Source organism: Misgurnus anguillicaudatus, chromosome 20 (genome assembly GCF_027580225.2).
Source record: "Misgurnus anguillicaudatus chromosome 20, ASM2758022v2, whole genome shotgun sequence".
NCBI classification, from domain to species: Eukaryota; Metazoa; Chordata; class Actinopteri; order Cypriniformes; family Cobitidae; genus Misgurnus; species Misgurnus anguillicaudatus.
In genome coordinates, this window is record NC_073356.2 from 22,075,448 (window position 1) to 22,091,084 (window position 15,637).

Below are 15,637 nucleotides of genomic sequence, written 5' to 3' on the forward strand. Positions count from 1 at the left end.
ATAATACTCCTTTTATATCATTTAACACTGTCTGTTTCTTATTATTAAACTGATATGGGTTTATAAGGAAACTGCTGTAATACAAACCCATCAACAAGAGCGGATGAGAGTGTCGCCGGAAGCCATTTTGGATTAAATATTTAAGAACAGCAGTTACTTTTTGGCACTGATTCATGAATGCAAGAGGCTCAAGTATAAAAACTGGTTGACAGAGAGAGGTGAGAAAATGAGGGATTGCAACAGCTGAGTCTCACTACTGTATTCAACTATCAAAAAGACAGGCAGTTCATCAGCCAATCAAACGTAAGCACAGGCGCTTTATTAGCCAGTCATCATTGAAATACAAGCAAGCTTTAAAGTCGCCATTAAACAGAAGTAGTGATTGTTTTATTTTACAGTGGTGACCAAGGATGTCACAATTTTGATTTTAAATTGAAATTAAGTCAAAACCTCAAACTTTGAATAAAAAATTGAATCGTCGATACTGCCACGCCCCCATGTCACGTCCGGTCAGGTTGCCAAGCTTTTTTAGTGTAAACGCACATGTGGTTAAATGTGTTCGAACAGCCACACAAGTCCGCCGTCTCTCCGCCCATTTATCTAATCTGAGGTACTGAACACAATGTTTTATGTCTTTTCTGACTTCTGGTGCGAACACATGTGAACAGCACTATTTTTAGCCTTTCATTGATAAAACTAAAGCGGCTGATCTCCGCAGTCTCATTTTGCACTCGTGTGAAAGTTGCGATCTTATTTCATCAATTGCGCTGAAAATTCAGAGAAAGCTCTAACATATGCATGTACAAAACACAGCATGTTTACTTACTTACAACAAAAGCAGCAGACTCCAACATAATATTAGTCACGTCCATGTAAACTCGCTATTACTCCCGCTCGCGTTTAAATGACAAGGTGCAAAGTACTGACAGGAATGTTCATGTAACAGGAAGTTTCATTTTATCAGTTATGTGCATGTACCATATTTTTCCACTGGCAGCACAACTAACATGGCAGGGCATCTCTGGGTTCAAGGTCCGATATTATATTTCATAAAAGTCTAGTCTAAAAATGGCATAGCATTTTTGTGCTTTTTTTAAAAAAAAAAGGTAAAAATCGAGAATCAAATCGAATCGTGGCCTTAGAATCGAACATGTAATCAAAAAGAGGATTTGGAGAATTGTGACATCCCTAGTGGTGACGTATATCTGAGTGAAACGGCTTTTGAAATGAAATAAAGGTAGGGCTGGACTTAAATTTGTCCATCGAGAACTGTTTGGATCGTTTGAAGTTGGGTCGTGTTGCTAACTGCTGCGATCTTTATCTGGATCCTGCCCACCTGCCATACCGTCTGATCTGAAGTAAAGAGAGATCGTTTTGAGGAGGGGAGGAGATTTGCATTTTTGATTAAAGATTATGAGGGACATTACTTTTTTTTTTTTTTTTAAGAATGAAGCTCACAGATCATTCATTTGTAAAAAAAAATCCCACAATGTTCCAAAAGAAATTACAGTTTTACATTTTAATTTAATTGCGACCTTAAAATCAAGTGAAACCTATACTATGTGTGTGGTGTATAAACAGTTAGATGGTTGTACATGCCATTAAAACATCTGATATCTTTGTTGTTACTCCAGATAAATAAGGCCTACACTTATAAACACACCCAGGCTATACCCAGCCTATCTGTTTATGCAGTATGTATATTGTGCACCTTATGCTATTTTTCATCTTTGAATTTTCCAACTTACTGACCTACAAATGACCAATTTGCTAAAATGTGCAGCGAACAAAAAACCAAAATTCCTGCTTCATAAAAACACCAAATGCTATATTTTTTATAGCAACTGCTGAAAGACATTTTTGAAACATGGTTGCATGTAAGGTTGCATGGAGATGTAAAAGAACAACTAACCCCGCTGTGTAAAAATGTTTTCAATCCCAGCTACCAGTTACTAGAGGTTGCTGACATGTTTCAAAATGGTGTTATGTTTTAGGTTACAAAACCGTGATTAAAATAATATAAGACTGGATTTGGTGACTTACACACTCAACTAAAAAAATCGAAAGAAAAAAAACATAAGATGAAGAAATTTACTTTTATGCCTCCAAAACACTCTTTGTTCAATATCTTATCCAAAACACATCCAAACTTTTCACAAATTCACAGGAGATCATCTTCTGGCAGTAAGAGAAAATGACCAAAAGCACAGATTGCTCGGCCTTGTATGACCCCTACACACATTAAACTACAATTTATATAAATATACACCCACAGTATAGACTGAATATTTGGAGAAGCATACTTTAAGGTTGTAAAACCTCCTTTATAGCCATAAAAGTGTTCATCGTCGAACTGCTGGATGCCTTGCACTGAAAACATGGGCAGATTCCTCCCTATTGCGCACATGTGGTATATTTTAACCCCACAAGTGTGAACTGTCAACATTTCTGTGGCTCTCCGAGCAGAGATTTCCTGACTTCAAGTCATGTCAGACATGTAAGGAATGTGTATGATACACAACATATGCTCCCTTTCAGGGCTTCCAATTGATAGTTTTCAGTCGTGTGACCCACCAGGGGGGTTGGAGGCCAAGAAAGCAGCATTTTACATTGAGCTATCCATAGAGAGGCAGTACATGCCGGCCAATTTTCCATATTAAAATATTTAATTCTTGCGATCTATACACAGCACCAGATTCCGTATTTATAGACCTCCACTTTGGCAATGTTTACATCTATTTCGTGTATAATTCTTACCTTATATTGCCACCAGGATTATGTTTATATTAATATTATGTCATATTGTATTGTACTATAATACATTAATATATAAATAAAAGTTAAGTGAATTTTGTTGCACACCAACTATTCAGTATTTAGGCTGAACAAAAGAAATCACTCACTTCTTAACCTGCAGTTATCGGGGGGTTCCCCTAAGTGCGTGATGACACATGAAAACTATCAATAGCCGAGCGCCTGGCAAGCTGGACATGCTGCATAGCGCTACAATCGAAGATGAAAAGGCTCAAGTTTACATCAGGAAACAATAGATTAAGTATGAAGCCTGATCTACAATTAGCCAAAAGTTATTCTGCAGTGTCAGGGTTCAAGCCAAGGATAAAACAACTGTGCCCAATCCCCTAAGTTTTAATGAGCCAGCATACTGGTAAGTCTCCGGACACACACACATTGTCACACGCTTTGTCAGCTGGATGTTTATCCAGCAGACATGATGTTTGCAGTGTTTCGATCCCAGAAAGAGACATCCAGTCAAAACATCACAGACAAGTGCCCTCAAACAGGTCTCTCCTTTCAGGATAATATTCAGACAAAACAAACAAAAAAGGCAAACAACGCCAGACAGAGGGGCACAGGTGAAAGCAAACAGCCAATGAGACGCTAAAAGTAAACGTTTCTGTAGGTTGTGATGAAACGTGTTGTTTCTTTGGCAAATCAGAATCAAGGATATAAATCATGTACCCAACAATTGGTTGTAGAGTAAGTGTGGTGATAGCTGCTCTTTACCTGTTATTTGATTGGAGACTCCTTTGGGCTCACCTTTTGAAATTGCACAATCTATGAAGAAAAAAGAAAAAAATGAGTGAGACTGGTCAAAACTATCTGTAAATATATCAAATTTATATAGGTCACAATATGATAATATCATTATATTCAGAGTATTAAACTCATTTTCATTTGCATAAAAATGAATGTGCGTATGCTGACTGAACCCTTATGAAAACCATGGTGTTAGTACAAATAGAAATATTATTATTACAATTGAACCACGGATACCACAAATTAACCATGGTTTTCTGAAAGAATCTGTTGGAAATCACCTACTTCCATATTATATAGTAGGTGAAAGCAGAAGGCGAAGCGAGTAGTATGTCCGAATTAGGGGTGGGTGGTTTCACCAAAAATTTATTTCATGGAATGAGTCATTTTATTTTACAGTAAAATGTATATTTCACGATATACATGTTTTTCAGATTTATGTTTATATTGGTTTTGGAATAGGGTTCCCACAACTTAGTTAACTTCAAATTCAAGGACCTTTCAAGGACTTTTTCAGGTCCAATACCCTCAAATTCAAGGACTAAATGTGGGGACACATTTCAAGTGAGAGCAAGGTTACATCGTGTTACCTTTTAAGGTACAATTGTTACAGTTTCCTTTCGAGGGAACTTGCACTGCGTCACTGTGGTGACACTTTTGGGACGCCTCCAGAGGTAAGTGCGTCTGAATGTGTATATCAAATTCAACCAATGGTGAGGCGTAACAACAAAGACAGGGTGACGTTTGAGCCAGGAAGTATATAGCTATCTGAAATATTGCCAAAGACAGCGTTACAGGGACGCAGGAAGACGCAGCGTCTAGTTCCTTTCTGAGGGAACAAAATTTATATACGTAACCCGAGACGTTTTCAAGTGTCAAACACAACTATGCAAAAAAGCATTTTGGTATGAATCAACATTTACATGCAGAAGATAAAAGCATTTAAAGCGAATAGTTTAGCATGTGTGCTTAAAAAGTCTAGAATTTTTATGATATTATCCTACACGACACAAGGAATACTATGGATTTCTTTCCAGAAAACTTCTTGCATGAAATAGATTCAAGCACTTTCAATGCCCTGTATCTACGTATGTATATACACATACATTATATATATATATATATATATATATTCAAAAACTTCCCAGGGCCTTGAATTTTTCCCAAGATTCACAAACTTTCAAGGATTTCAATGACCAGTGTGAACCCTAAATATACAAATTTGCAGAAATTTCCCACTCACTATTTAGCTTTTTCCTAAATGCTCACCACAATTTTAAAAATATAATAAGTTAAAGTTAGTGTTAAAATGAAAAGGTCTTGATGGACAGAATCTTGTTTTTAAATCTGTTATTTTGTAGGCTATTGAAGACATAAAGACAGAGAGCCGCGCATCATAACCTGAAAACCACGCCCACCGGGGGGGAAAGCAATCCAACCGTCTCCATTGACTTTGTATTGCGAGAGGCCACCTCCTTGTCATTTCTGGCTTATAACAAAAAACCGAATAATGCCTAAAAGCTGCTGTGTGACAAAATGTACAGCTAACAAGCCAAAGAACCCAGAAATAAGTTTTTATAAGCTGTCGAGCCGTAAAACCCAGCCTTTAAGGAGAATAAAGTGGATCGCCGACTACGTTTCCCCCTATTGGACGCAGTTTTACTAATAGGAGTACTATAAGAAGTTGCCTGTTTCCATTTCTGTGTCTTTAAACGCTCGTTTTTTGCAGTCGACAGCTTATAAAAACGTATTTGGTTTTTTTGCGTGTTAGATGTACACATTGTCACACAGCAGCTTTTAGGTATTATTCTGTTTTTAAGTTTAATCTGTAAATAAGTTTTTATAAGCTGTCGATCCCAAAAATCGAGCGTTTAAAGACACAAAAATGGATACAGGCAACTTTTCATAGTACTTCAATTAGTAGAACTGCGTCCACTAGGGGGAAATGTATTCGGCGATCCACTTTATTCTCCTTAAAGACTGGGTTTTACGGCTCGACAGCTTATAAAAACTTATTTCTGGGTTCTTTGGCTTGTTAGCTGTACATATTGTCACACAGCAGCTTTTAGGCATTATTCAGTTTTTTGTTTTAAGCCAGAAATGACAAGGAGGCGGCTTCTCGCAATACAAAGTCAATGGAGACGGTTGGATTGCGTTCCCCCCCGGTGGGCGTGGTTTTCAAATTTGCATAACTGCGCTCTGTCTCTATGGTACTATGCATTGTATTTTGTATTTATGCATACAGTACATTCAAATAAGGAATGTAAAATGAACAAGAATGAATATGCACAAACCAGATAGAGAAAATATCTGTATATGAGATCTTTAGATATAGAGATAATAAATATGACAGGTTTCGAGGTGGTCTTGTCGCTCTTTACATTCTTACACTTGCACCTTAACTGCACCTCTTTCTTGTCTTTCTGATCAAAGATGTTTGTACTATAAGCAAACGGCTCATCAAACTACATTGCTCCAGCTGCGCACGCGTCACTGATATAATGCAAGTTTTGTCTTAGCTTGTTTAAAGTTCAGAAAACTTTATAACAATTAACAGCGTTATGTGCCGGAAGTGCTTTCTTTATTTGGCAGCACAGCTACTTGCGCGCACTTCAAGAGACCTTTGCCCGTGAGAGACCTCCGCACAGAGAAAGATCCACAATGGATTTACTGCCGCTTATTATGAAATTACGGAAAATACTTCATTTGTTATGAGTGGATTATTTCCTGATTCTCTGTCATCCTCCTTTCATGCATATTAACAGGATACCAAGGTCTAAAAACATGTCAACTCTTTCAGCTCCACGAGGACCTGCTCCAGTGACCCAAAAACATGGAGGTTAAGCTTAGAGTCTGGTCACCAGACTAATCCAGCTGAAGCAATGACCTCTGAACTAAATGCATACCGTGCACTGGCCAACCGAGAGGAATCGTGGGCGCTTGTGTTTTTATAAGGAGGCAAAAAGCAGGGGTTAGTGGGGCATATTGCATGTAGACACACGCATACAGGCAAAATATGGAGCATGTGAGAGCAGGATGAAAAACAAAGTGGGTGTGCAGTAAGACTGAACAAGACCACTTTCCACCTGCCAGGCAAAACCAACTGCTTGACTGTCTTAGCAGGTAACAAACAAGGACAGGCTACTTAACGCTGCTTATATCACACGTTACATGTGACGCCATGCAGCTTTTGTCTGAAAATATCCCATTGTGTTATTGCATCTTTTGTCTGTGGTTTGAAAGTGAAGTATGTGGTTTCTATACATATGTCAATATTGTCTCGTAATCCAGTTGCCAATAAATTAATAAAGGATTTGGAAAATGCATAAAAAACCATTCTGCAATTACATTTGGTGATGCTAGCGGCAGACAATTTCCATGCTTCACCTTTAACAGTGAGTGCAATTACATGCAACAATGGACAGACTTTGCAGTACATTTCTCAACAGGTATGTTAACAATGCTCTTCCTGGTAAGGTCTATATGTTTGTATGCATGCCGGCTTTGAACATCTGGGTTGTAGGCGCAACCTAACAGAGTGCATCCGTGTGGTGTGGTGGGCTGGCTGGCAGGGGGAGGGATATAGGGGACTTGTTGACAGAAAAGGATCTGTCTGATCACAAAAAGGAACTGAGGCAGAGTATGCCCTTTCTGTTCCTCTTTCATCATCAGACAAGCAATATATTATCAAATCAAGCGAAATAAGAATTAATTCATCTTACATCTACTTCATTTTTCTTTGATGTTCCACTCTGAAATTGGAGAGAACAGAGGCAACGCTTTGACTAAGAGAGACCAGGGACCAAATATAAACACTCAGGACATAGTTGTGATGCCAAGCGCATGCCTGACACGGTTACTCACAAGTGCGAGACTTAGCGTGTTCAGTGCTTACATGAGTACTTACACCACATGACATGCCTCTCCTAAATCAAATTCACATTCCGAAAAGTGTATTTACGCACATGACGTATAAGACCGGTTGCTGAATGGGTGATTTATTAAGATGAATCGTTCATTTCATTAGTTCACTCGTATTCGAAAACACCGAAACCTGCCAAAAATCACACAAACACGCACAGCCCGGTGCGTAAAAATAAACCAAAGGCAACCGATTACAAGTCTGCTAAGATCAAGCTTACTATTCCAGTCCAAATAAGGAAACGTAAGCTTAGTGGACGCAGTGGAAAAGGCCTGGTTCAAATCCACTCTTGGAAAAAATATTTTTTCACTTTCGGTCCAAATCCCCAGCAAAGAGCCCTCATCCCTTCACTCTTAGGAAACAACCGCAAAACTGTTCGGTAGCTCAAAGCAGACAAATAGGCCGACTGCACATTGCTTAGCGCAATTTTAAGACTTTAATTTCGCCCAGCCACTAAACACATGGCAATGCGAAAAAGCACAAATAACAGAGGGTTGAGTTTGGGGTTGTTGTGAGGTCACTTCTTTCCTTTTGGTGTGACCAGGCAGGAAATGGGCATGTGACGTACGGAGCCTCACACAATACAACTATTCGCATTCACAGGACATACAAAGCAAATACACAAACAAGGTCGAGGGCTTTATCAGCGAACGACGTGTGCGTCAGTGCGCATGTGTTTGAGACCCTGATAAATGTCTATAACTTTAGTCAGATCCAAAAGCCCCTCTATTCTGAGCCAAGGGAGAACAAAAGAAATGAGCGGCAGTGATTCAGGCCCACGTGTCTTTCCTGCGACCTAGAGCTCTGCCACTTTCTTGCCCCACAAATTAAAACAAGCCCACTCGTTGTGATCAGGCACCCTTCTGTAGAGCAGAAAGCAGATAGTCATCGATCAGACTCATATATGAATCATGTGTTTGAGACCTGTCATCACCGCATGCTGCATCATCTAGGTCTAAATAGGTTTCTGTGAACAAACAACAAGCAGAGTATGCTTTATAGCTTCATTTTGTAGTTTTAGCTACTCTGATCTATACTAAGAAGTCCGGGAAGCAGATCTGAGCCAATACCAACACAAGAAAATGTTCTGATCCCCATCACACATCAAATGACACATTTCCCTATGGTGTAAACTCAAACCCAAAAGATGCTTTCATGTCTTAATGTCTGATTTTAAGAAGGTTATGCTCATGCCTGATCTAGGTCTTTGTGTGATCTCTGACTTTAGATTTTAAAATTTAGTTGGTAGCAATCACTACTGGGGAGCCGCATGCATGGACAGAACATTAGGCCCCAACTGAAAAAACGGCACCACCCAAACGAAATTCCCAAAATTCCCATTGAAATACAAATTATTTTGGCCAAATATACAGAAAATGTGTCCGGGATTTGTCCGGGACATTTGATTTTTGGTATTTCCGAAATCTGTGCACATTCACACTAGCGCCTGACCGATATATCGGCAGGCCGATATTATCGGGGATATTAGGCATTTTCCAAACTATCGGTATCGGCATTCATAATGGCCGATAAATGAATATTTAAAAAAAAAAAACAGACGAAACAGCCTTCAACCATGTCATGAGTGTTGCCATTGTATAGCACTTTACAACCTCCCTGTTGGCAACACTCCTCATGTATAACGCGTCACACATCCTCCAACCTGATGATCCGGCAAGAGTTGGGCAGAGAGAACAACGGTTAAGTGAGTTCATGGTGAGTTGGTCACGAGACAATAAAAAAACAAGTTTCTTTTTAAAATGCATTATCATATTATTTTAGTTAAAACTCATAAAAACTACAAATAACTAATGTTAGTGAAATCTGTTAATGTTTTGTTGCGCGTTTCTGAAAAAAACAAAAACGGCTGATATATTGGAATATCGAATTTTAAAACCAACAAACATTTATCAGTTTAGACCTTCAAAATCCTTTATCGGTCGGGCTCTAATTCACACATACAGTAAAGATCCCATAAAGACACGTGACGTATTTAAAGTCCTGCACTTGGTAATTTTTTTCCACAGCGTCTAAAGTTTGCTAATTATCCATGATTTCTCTCTCGAGAAACTGCGCACGTGCATTTTTGTTTATGACAAGTTCATAAACAAGGTCATGCTGGGGAAGAACGAGCTCCTTGATCTCTGCTTGAGTCCAGTTTGCTGATATTTCTCGTCGTGAATGTTGATTTCGTGTCAAACAGCTGAACCAGAATTCTTGATGCGACGACACGTGCATCATCACTACGGCAACCCCTTTACGGCATTGTTTCTGCCTCGTTCACACAAAATGTGTTCTGTAAATGTTATGGTAATGTTACAAGGTCCTCTTTACGGGAGCGATCTCAAAACATTTACGGGACATGTTTGTGTTCACACTGAAGCCAAAACTCTGGGACCAAAGTTCTATGTGAATGGGGTTTAAGTTTGATAAGGCATAAAAAAAATTTGTTTGGTTCCGGTTTCCGAACGACCCTGCCAATTTATGTGCGACCCAAATTTATTTTATGAGCTTGGGGAAGAAATAATACACATTAAATAAATACACAAATAAAAAAACTTTGAGGCGAACTATAATTTACCTTTTAGTACAGCACCGTTTTTGTAAAGCACGCGTCCTCCAGCAACAAACAAAGCAGCTACACAGTCGTTAACACAATAGTTCACAGATCGTTGTCGCCACTTACAAAGGCACTGGTAAAGTGGTAATTTTTGGTGTGCATTCGAGATGCTGTTTCGTGCACAGCAACGTGATCTTTTGCCCCGCCGAAAGTTGTAAATTACAGACCAAAAAAGACGAGCTGAACAACGATATGCAATTGGGCTTTTCTCTTCCAGAGAGCACAAACCAAGGCTCATTTTTGCTGGCAGTAAGTGAATTATAATATTTGAATTTATGGTATTATGACCAGGGCTTGACATTAACACCCGCCAAACGCGGGTAAGATTTCGGCCGTAAGGCGGGTTGTAGTTTTCTTAAAAGTTATGCGAAATGATAAACAATACGCAATGCGACACTGGGAAACTACAACTCCCATGAGCATTCTGCACCCAGAGCAACGCACAGAGATCTGTTGAGAGACGCGCACGCGATCAGCGGGGCGTTGCGGACCAAAGCGTCACCTTCCAGAGAGCGCGCGAGACCTGATGGATTTGCGAATGCACAAGAGGACGCAGTCTGAGCGCATTCACACTTCGGGAAAGATAAAACAATTGCATGGAAGTGATTGAAGGGATATAAATTGCATCCACACTCTCAGTGCAAGAGCGAAGAGAAATTCATAGCGCATACCTGAATGCACACGAAATCAAAAGAAACCCTCCATCGAGAGGTTCGCGCATCATTTTAATGTAACAATAATGCCCTCCCGACATTTGTCATTAAAAGTCTTAAATCACTTTTATCAGAAACCATTTAGCTTATAAAATACATCTGCATGACAGTAAAATTAATGTACATATCTTGACAGTATTTACTGCTGTTGTTAATAAATATTTAAAGTGGTTATCGATGGGTTTTGTGTTTATCTTTTCAGTTTAGAATTAGTGTTTCTTCTACACCCCTGTTCTACTTTTAATATATTCATTCAAAGTTAATCTATTTATGCCTTACTTACTAGCATGTTTTTCATGCACCTTATATGATCTATACTGATATACCAGCTAATAAATGTTGTCTTAATTCGGGTAGTCAGACTGCATTTGAAATTCAGTCTGCATCTAATTTAGCAAGTAAATTTGCTCGAATTAAAGTCATTTTAGGATGCCAAAGTCAAATTTAATCATATAAAATTTAACTTTGGCTAGTACCTTTGAAAAACAACTAGCCACTTTGGCTGGTGAGCAAAAAAGTTCATGTCAAGCCCTGATTATGACATTTGTTAAAGAGTTCCACTTTTATACTTTAGCCACAGGCTCACGCAAGATATTTTTCATATCATACAGTGTTTCCCACACATAAGTTAAACTAATTCTAGTTAGACAGATTCAACACCGGCCTCCACACATTGCGTTTCGTTATTTATTTATTTTTTTACTTTAAAACACGCAGTGTATTCGTTCAGCTGCATTTACTGTTCCAGCTCTCTCTCTCTCTCTTTTACACACACACACACACACACACACACACACACACACACACACACACACACACAATTAAAAAGAGATAATCCGTGGAGATCCGTGGCTCTGCGCTGCGTGAGACAAACACGCAATATGGCCAAAGTCACCTCAAATATATCCGCTATTCAATTTAAATATTTAACAATTTCCTACCTATCCCTTGCTGCCACTGTAAAAAATAAAAATAAAAAAATAAAATAAATTCCCTACCGACCCATGACCTAAACTGACAACCAACCAGAACCAAACTTATTTTTTTTTTATGCCCTACTATGCTTCTCAATAAATTACGGTGAAATGCCGCTACATCCAAAAGCCAGAGGGCGCTCTAGTGCATAAACTCAATATGCGCTGCAGACGAAGAACCATACACACGCAGCTCCAGGAAATGGATTGCTTTTTTCAAATGCATGAAAAAAGAGGTATAATTTTGAAGGTTTCCATAGAGCAGTACCCAGAGTAAAAAATATTATCTGCTGGAAGGCAACAGCAGCACGCATGACAAAAACTGAGGTTTGTAATCTACCCTCGGTACAAATAAAGTTACCCTACCTTAATCATAGTGCACAAGCGGCATCTTTGTGTAACAGCACGTGTTAATGTGTGTAGTGCAAGATAAGTCATCATTATTATTGGTCCATTTCGTCCAACCAGCGTTAAAGAGTACACTAGCATAAATCAGCCTGCAATGAGGGTTAGATGTACAAGGACTCATTTATACTGGCTCAAAAACAGCTTTGCCAGCATTTTTCTGCTTTCGGACAAGGCCAATTAATTCCGTTCCAAACTAAGTAATTTATTAAAATATAAAGTTCGGTCTATTTTATTATAGCTATAAATAAAATAAAAATAGGTAAACATAAAGCTCCGAGTGTGCACTAGTTAGTAGGCCAAATCAAGTTTGGGAAAGACACACCTGCGACCACCAAGATATCACCTTATTAGAGGCCAACTATGGTAATTCTTGCAAGTAAACCATTATTGTATAGGGAAAGCCAAAGTGTAAGTCTGTACAAAATTAAGAAAAAAGTGAGAAAGAACAAAACCATTGGAATCAATCAAATAAAACCAGGACACGAGGAGAGCAAGATCTCCCCATCCCCCTGATCTCATTCTCTGATCTATTTTGACAGTCTCCATTTCTTTCCTATCTTGCTCTCCTTGTCTCACTATTCCTCATCTACTGTCTTACCTATTCCCTGGCCTGAAATGAAAGGTGAAAAACGAGCTTGTAATGTTTGGGTTCAGAATACCTCACAAAAACCCAAATAATCAGGAGTTCTGACAAACCATGAATAACCCCACAGCATTTACTGACAACAGGCATCATGCTCTTAAAGACAGGACCCCGACTCATGTTTAAATAATGAGGACATACCAAGCTTTATGGATTTCAGACAGGCCTTCTGCATGATTCATTCAGGCCTTCAATCGGGCACTCACAAACTTCCCCCAAATGAGACTTCTGCTTTGAGATCAAGTGTCTGCTATTATATTAGAGCTCATTATAGCATCGTTTTAAAACAAGCCCCAAGAGATCAACAGAAAAAGAAGACGAAAAACTCACTCGCATCATTATGCAGGTCAACACGTTGTCAGCTCACTCCAACGATTGCTCTAAATCACATCTTACTTTATTAGAGTTGCAAATTAATACTATATTTAGCTGGCAGGAAAAAGATCTTATTACTTTATTGTGACTATATGCTCCAGGTTTACCCATAAATAATGCACAGCTTTTCAACGCATTTCTTTGTAGAACTACCCATTCAAAAAACGTCACTTGGGAATGTCCTCACCTTGCATTTGTCATTGTAAGTCTGTCTAAACACTAAAAACATTTTTCAGAGGGATGGGCCACACTCAACAACCTTGGGTAGAGAGTCTAGCAACACAATGGTGATAGTTCACGCGTTACATGCATTAACCATACAATGCAGCCAGTGTAGTCTGATCCAGAAACAAATGATTCTTATGAACAGGTTCGCGCTCACCTAGTCACCCCTCAGTGACAGCTGAGCTCAGTCACTAAATCCAAGTAATTACTTTCAGTCATAGGCGACAAAGTAACTAAAAAAAATGACTAATGTATGGTAAAACGTGTTCTCAAGGAATAGTTTAACCCATAATGAAAATTACCCCCAATTTGACTCATCCCCAAGTCATCCTAGGTCGTGGCTTTTCTTCTTTCAGCCAAACGATGGGATTTGCAGAAAAACCTTCATATTTCAAACTTTATAAACTACAGCCGTATACAATTTGGCAGAATCCATCATTAGGAATCATTAAAAAGAATCATAAAGAATCTGGACTGGAATCTTTATTTTTTAAAGATTTTCTTCCCTAATAAAAGATTCATAAACAATCTTTTAAAATGTCAACTAGGCATCATAGCAGTGGCACCTGAAGAGAGCGTTTCCACTCATTTTCTGAAAAACAGACTAAACATTGACTAGCATACAATGGTTAACTCAACAATGGAGCACACAACCAAGCTACAGTGAGCAATAGTGACTAAACTTAAAGCAGAAATGAGAGGAGAACATTAACATCCGAGCAGCTGACCCCGGGCACTGGGATAAATCTTCAGGGTCTTGTGCTGGAGCCGTTGGCTGACTGAGGAACTAGGCCAACGTGACGAAAGCAAAAACCCAAAACCACTTTCACATACTTTCTGTCACAACATAGCTTTGAGTCAAGTGCTCAAAGTTCTGACTAGGAACTCAATCCCAGTGAAAGAGCAAAGTACATTTGAAACCAAGTTAAATTGGGATTTATTATGTGGGGGGCTTTTCGGGGTATGCAAAGCTTTATAAAATCTTATCAACTGGCAAAAAATGTAAATTCAATGTAAACTTACTCTTCACATAATGGGATCCCTGACATACTCTGGTCAAGTTTGAGAGCATTTGTGCTACGAGGCACTCGCAATCGTGAACCTCCTTCCATAGAAATGAATGAAAACACATTATTCTGTGCACACGCACCAACGTACTTGCATACTGGCACGGAGCAGAGCGAGACCGCCAGCCTACATTGCTTGGGCTAAGCCCGGGATGGCCCCGGCCCAATTTAAACCCTGGGTATGACAAAATACTAATGCACTTTCTATGACAATCTTAAAGAGGAAGCAAATGTGTATTTGAGTCTTGCAGTGGCACATGAAAGCCACTTTAAACCAGCTGTTTTGAGTAAATCTTATAGTTTAGGGTGGATGACAATGACTCAGGCCTCAAAATACTTCATCCACTTCATGGTACAGAAAATGGCTTTGAGTATTATCATCGAAACTAGGTCACTTGTCAGGGGTATTTTTAAACAGAAATAGGTTTCAGGTCTGCCTTTTAAGGGATCCTTTAATACGCCAGCATACCACCCTTTCAAAAAGGGTATTTAAATAACAATGCCTTTGTGTATTTTAATACTTTTAATATCAATAGTCAAATAAAATAAACTGTAAAAGAAAACGTGGCTTAATATTTCATTTACAAGCCTTGTAGATGACCGCATGGCTTGGGACTTTACATTACATTCATGTGGATCTTAAAATAAATTTTACTGTAAAATATCTTGACACCCAAGAATTGAAGTGTCTTATTGAAGAAGAATATATTTGAGCTAAATTTTGCATTATTTTGTTTCTTTCCTAACATCACATTTACTTTCTTTTGTCTGTCTCTCATTTGCAATCAGGATGATCCACCATCAGCTTCTGTGATTTACTGTCGGAAGCGATCTTGGCGTCTCTCCCTCACTGCGGTTCAATAAGTAGGATCTTCGTGTGCCGTGCCTGGATACAGAAGGGGCAGCGAGTACGCCATTCCCACCCTAGTAAATGTAGGTCAATACGACCTTTTCCTACCACTCATGGAGACAGACAGAAGGGCTGAACCAGAAACTGAAAAAATGATAGGCAAAGGGGGAGATAGAAATAATGGATAAATCAAGAGGCTGTGACACAGCCGAGACATAGAAGGAGAAACAGAGGCTATACATGGTGACGATCCGGCTTGTGCAGACAGAAAATTTAACTCCC

General features: G+C 39.0%; 1 protein-coding gene across 2 annotated transcripts in view; it reads right to left on the reverse strand.

Moving 5' to 3' along the window:
• Positions 1-15,637, reverse strand: part of trioa (trio Rho guanine nucleotide exchange factor a) — a 107,013-nt gene that overhangs the window by 87,313 nt on the left and 4,063 nt on the right. For both annotated transcript variants that reach the window (XR_012359731.1, XM_073858304.1), the window contains exon 2: positions 3,526-3,576. Coding sequence is in view for 1 of the 2 variants with exons in the window: in XM_073858304.1 (XP_073714405.1) it covers positions 3,526-3,576 (51 nt within the window). In the remaining variant the exon portion in view is untranslated. The remainder of the gene's footprint in view (positions 1-3,525; positions 3,577-15,637) is intronic.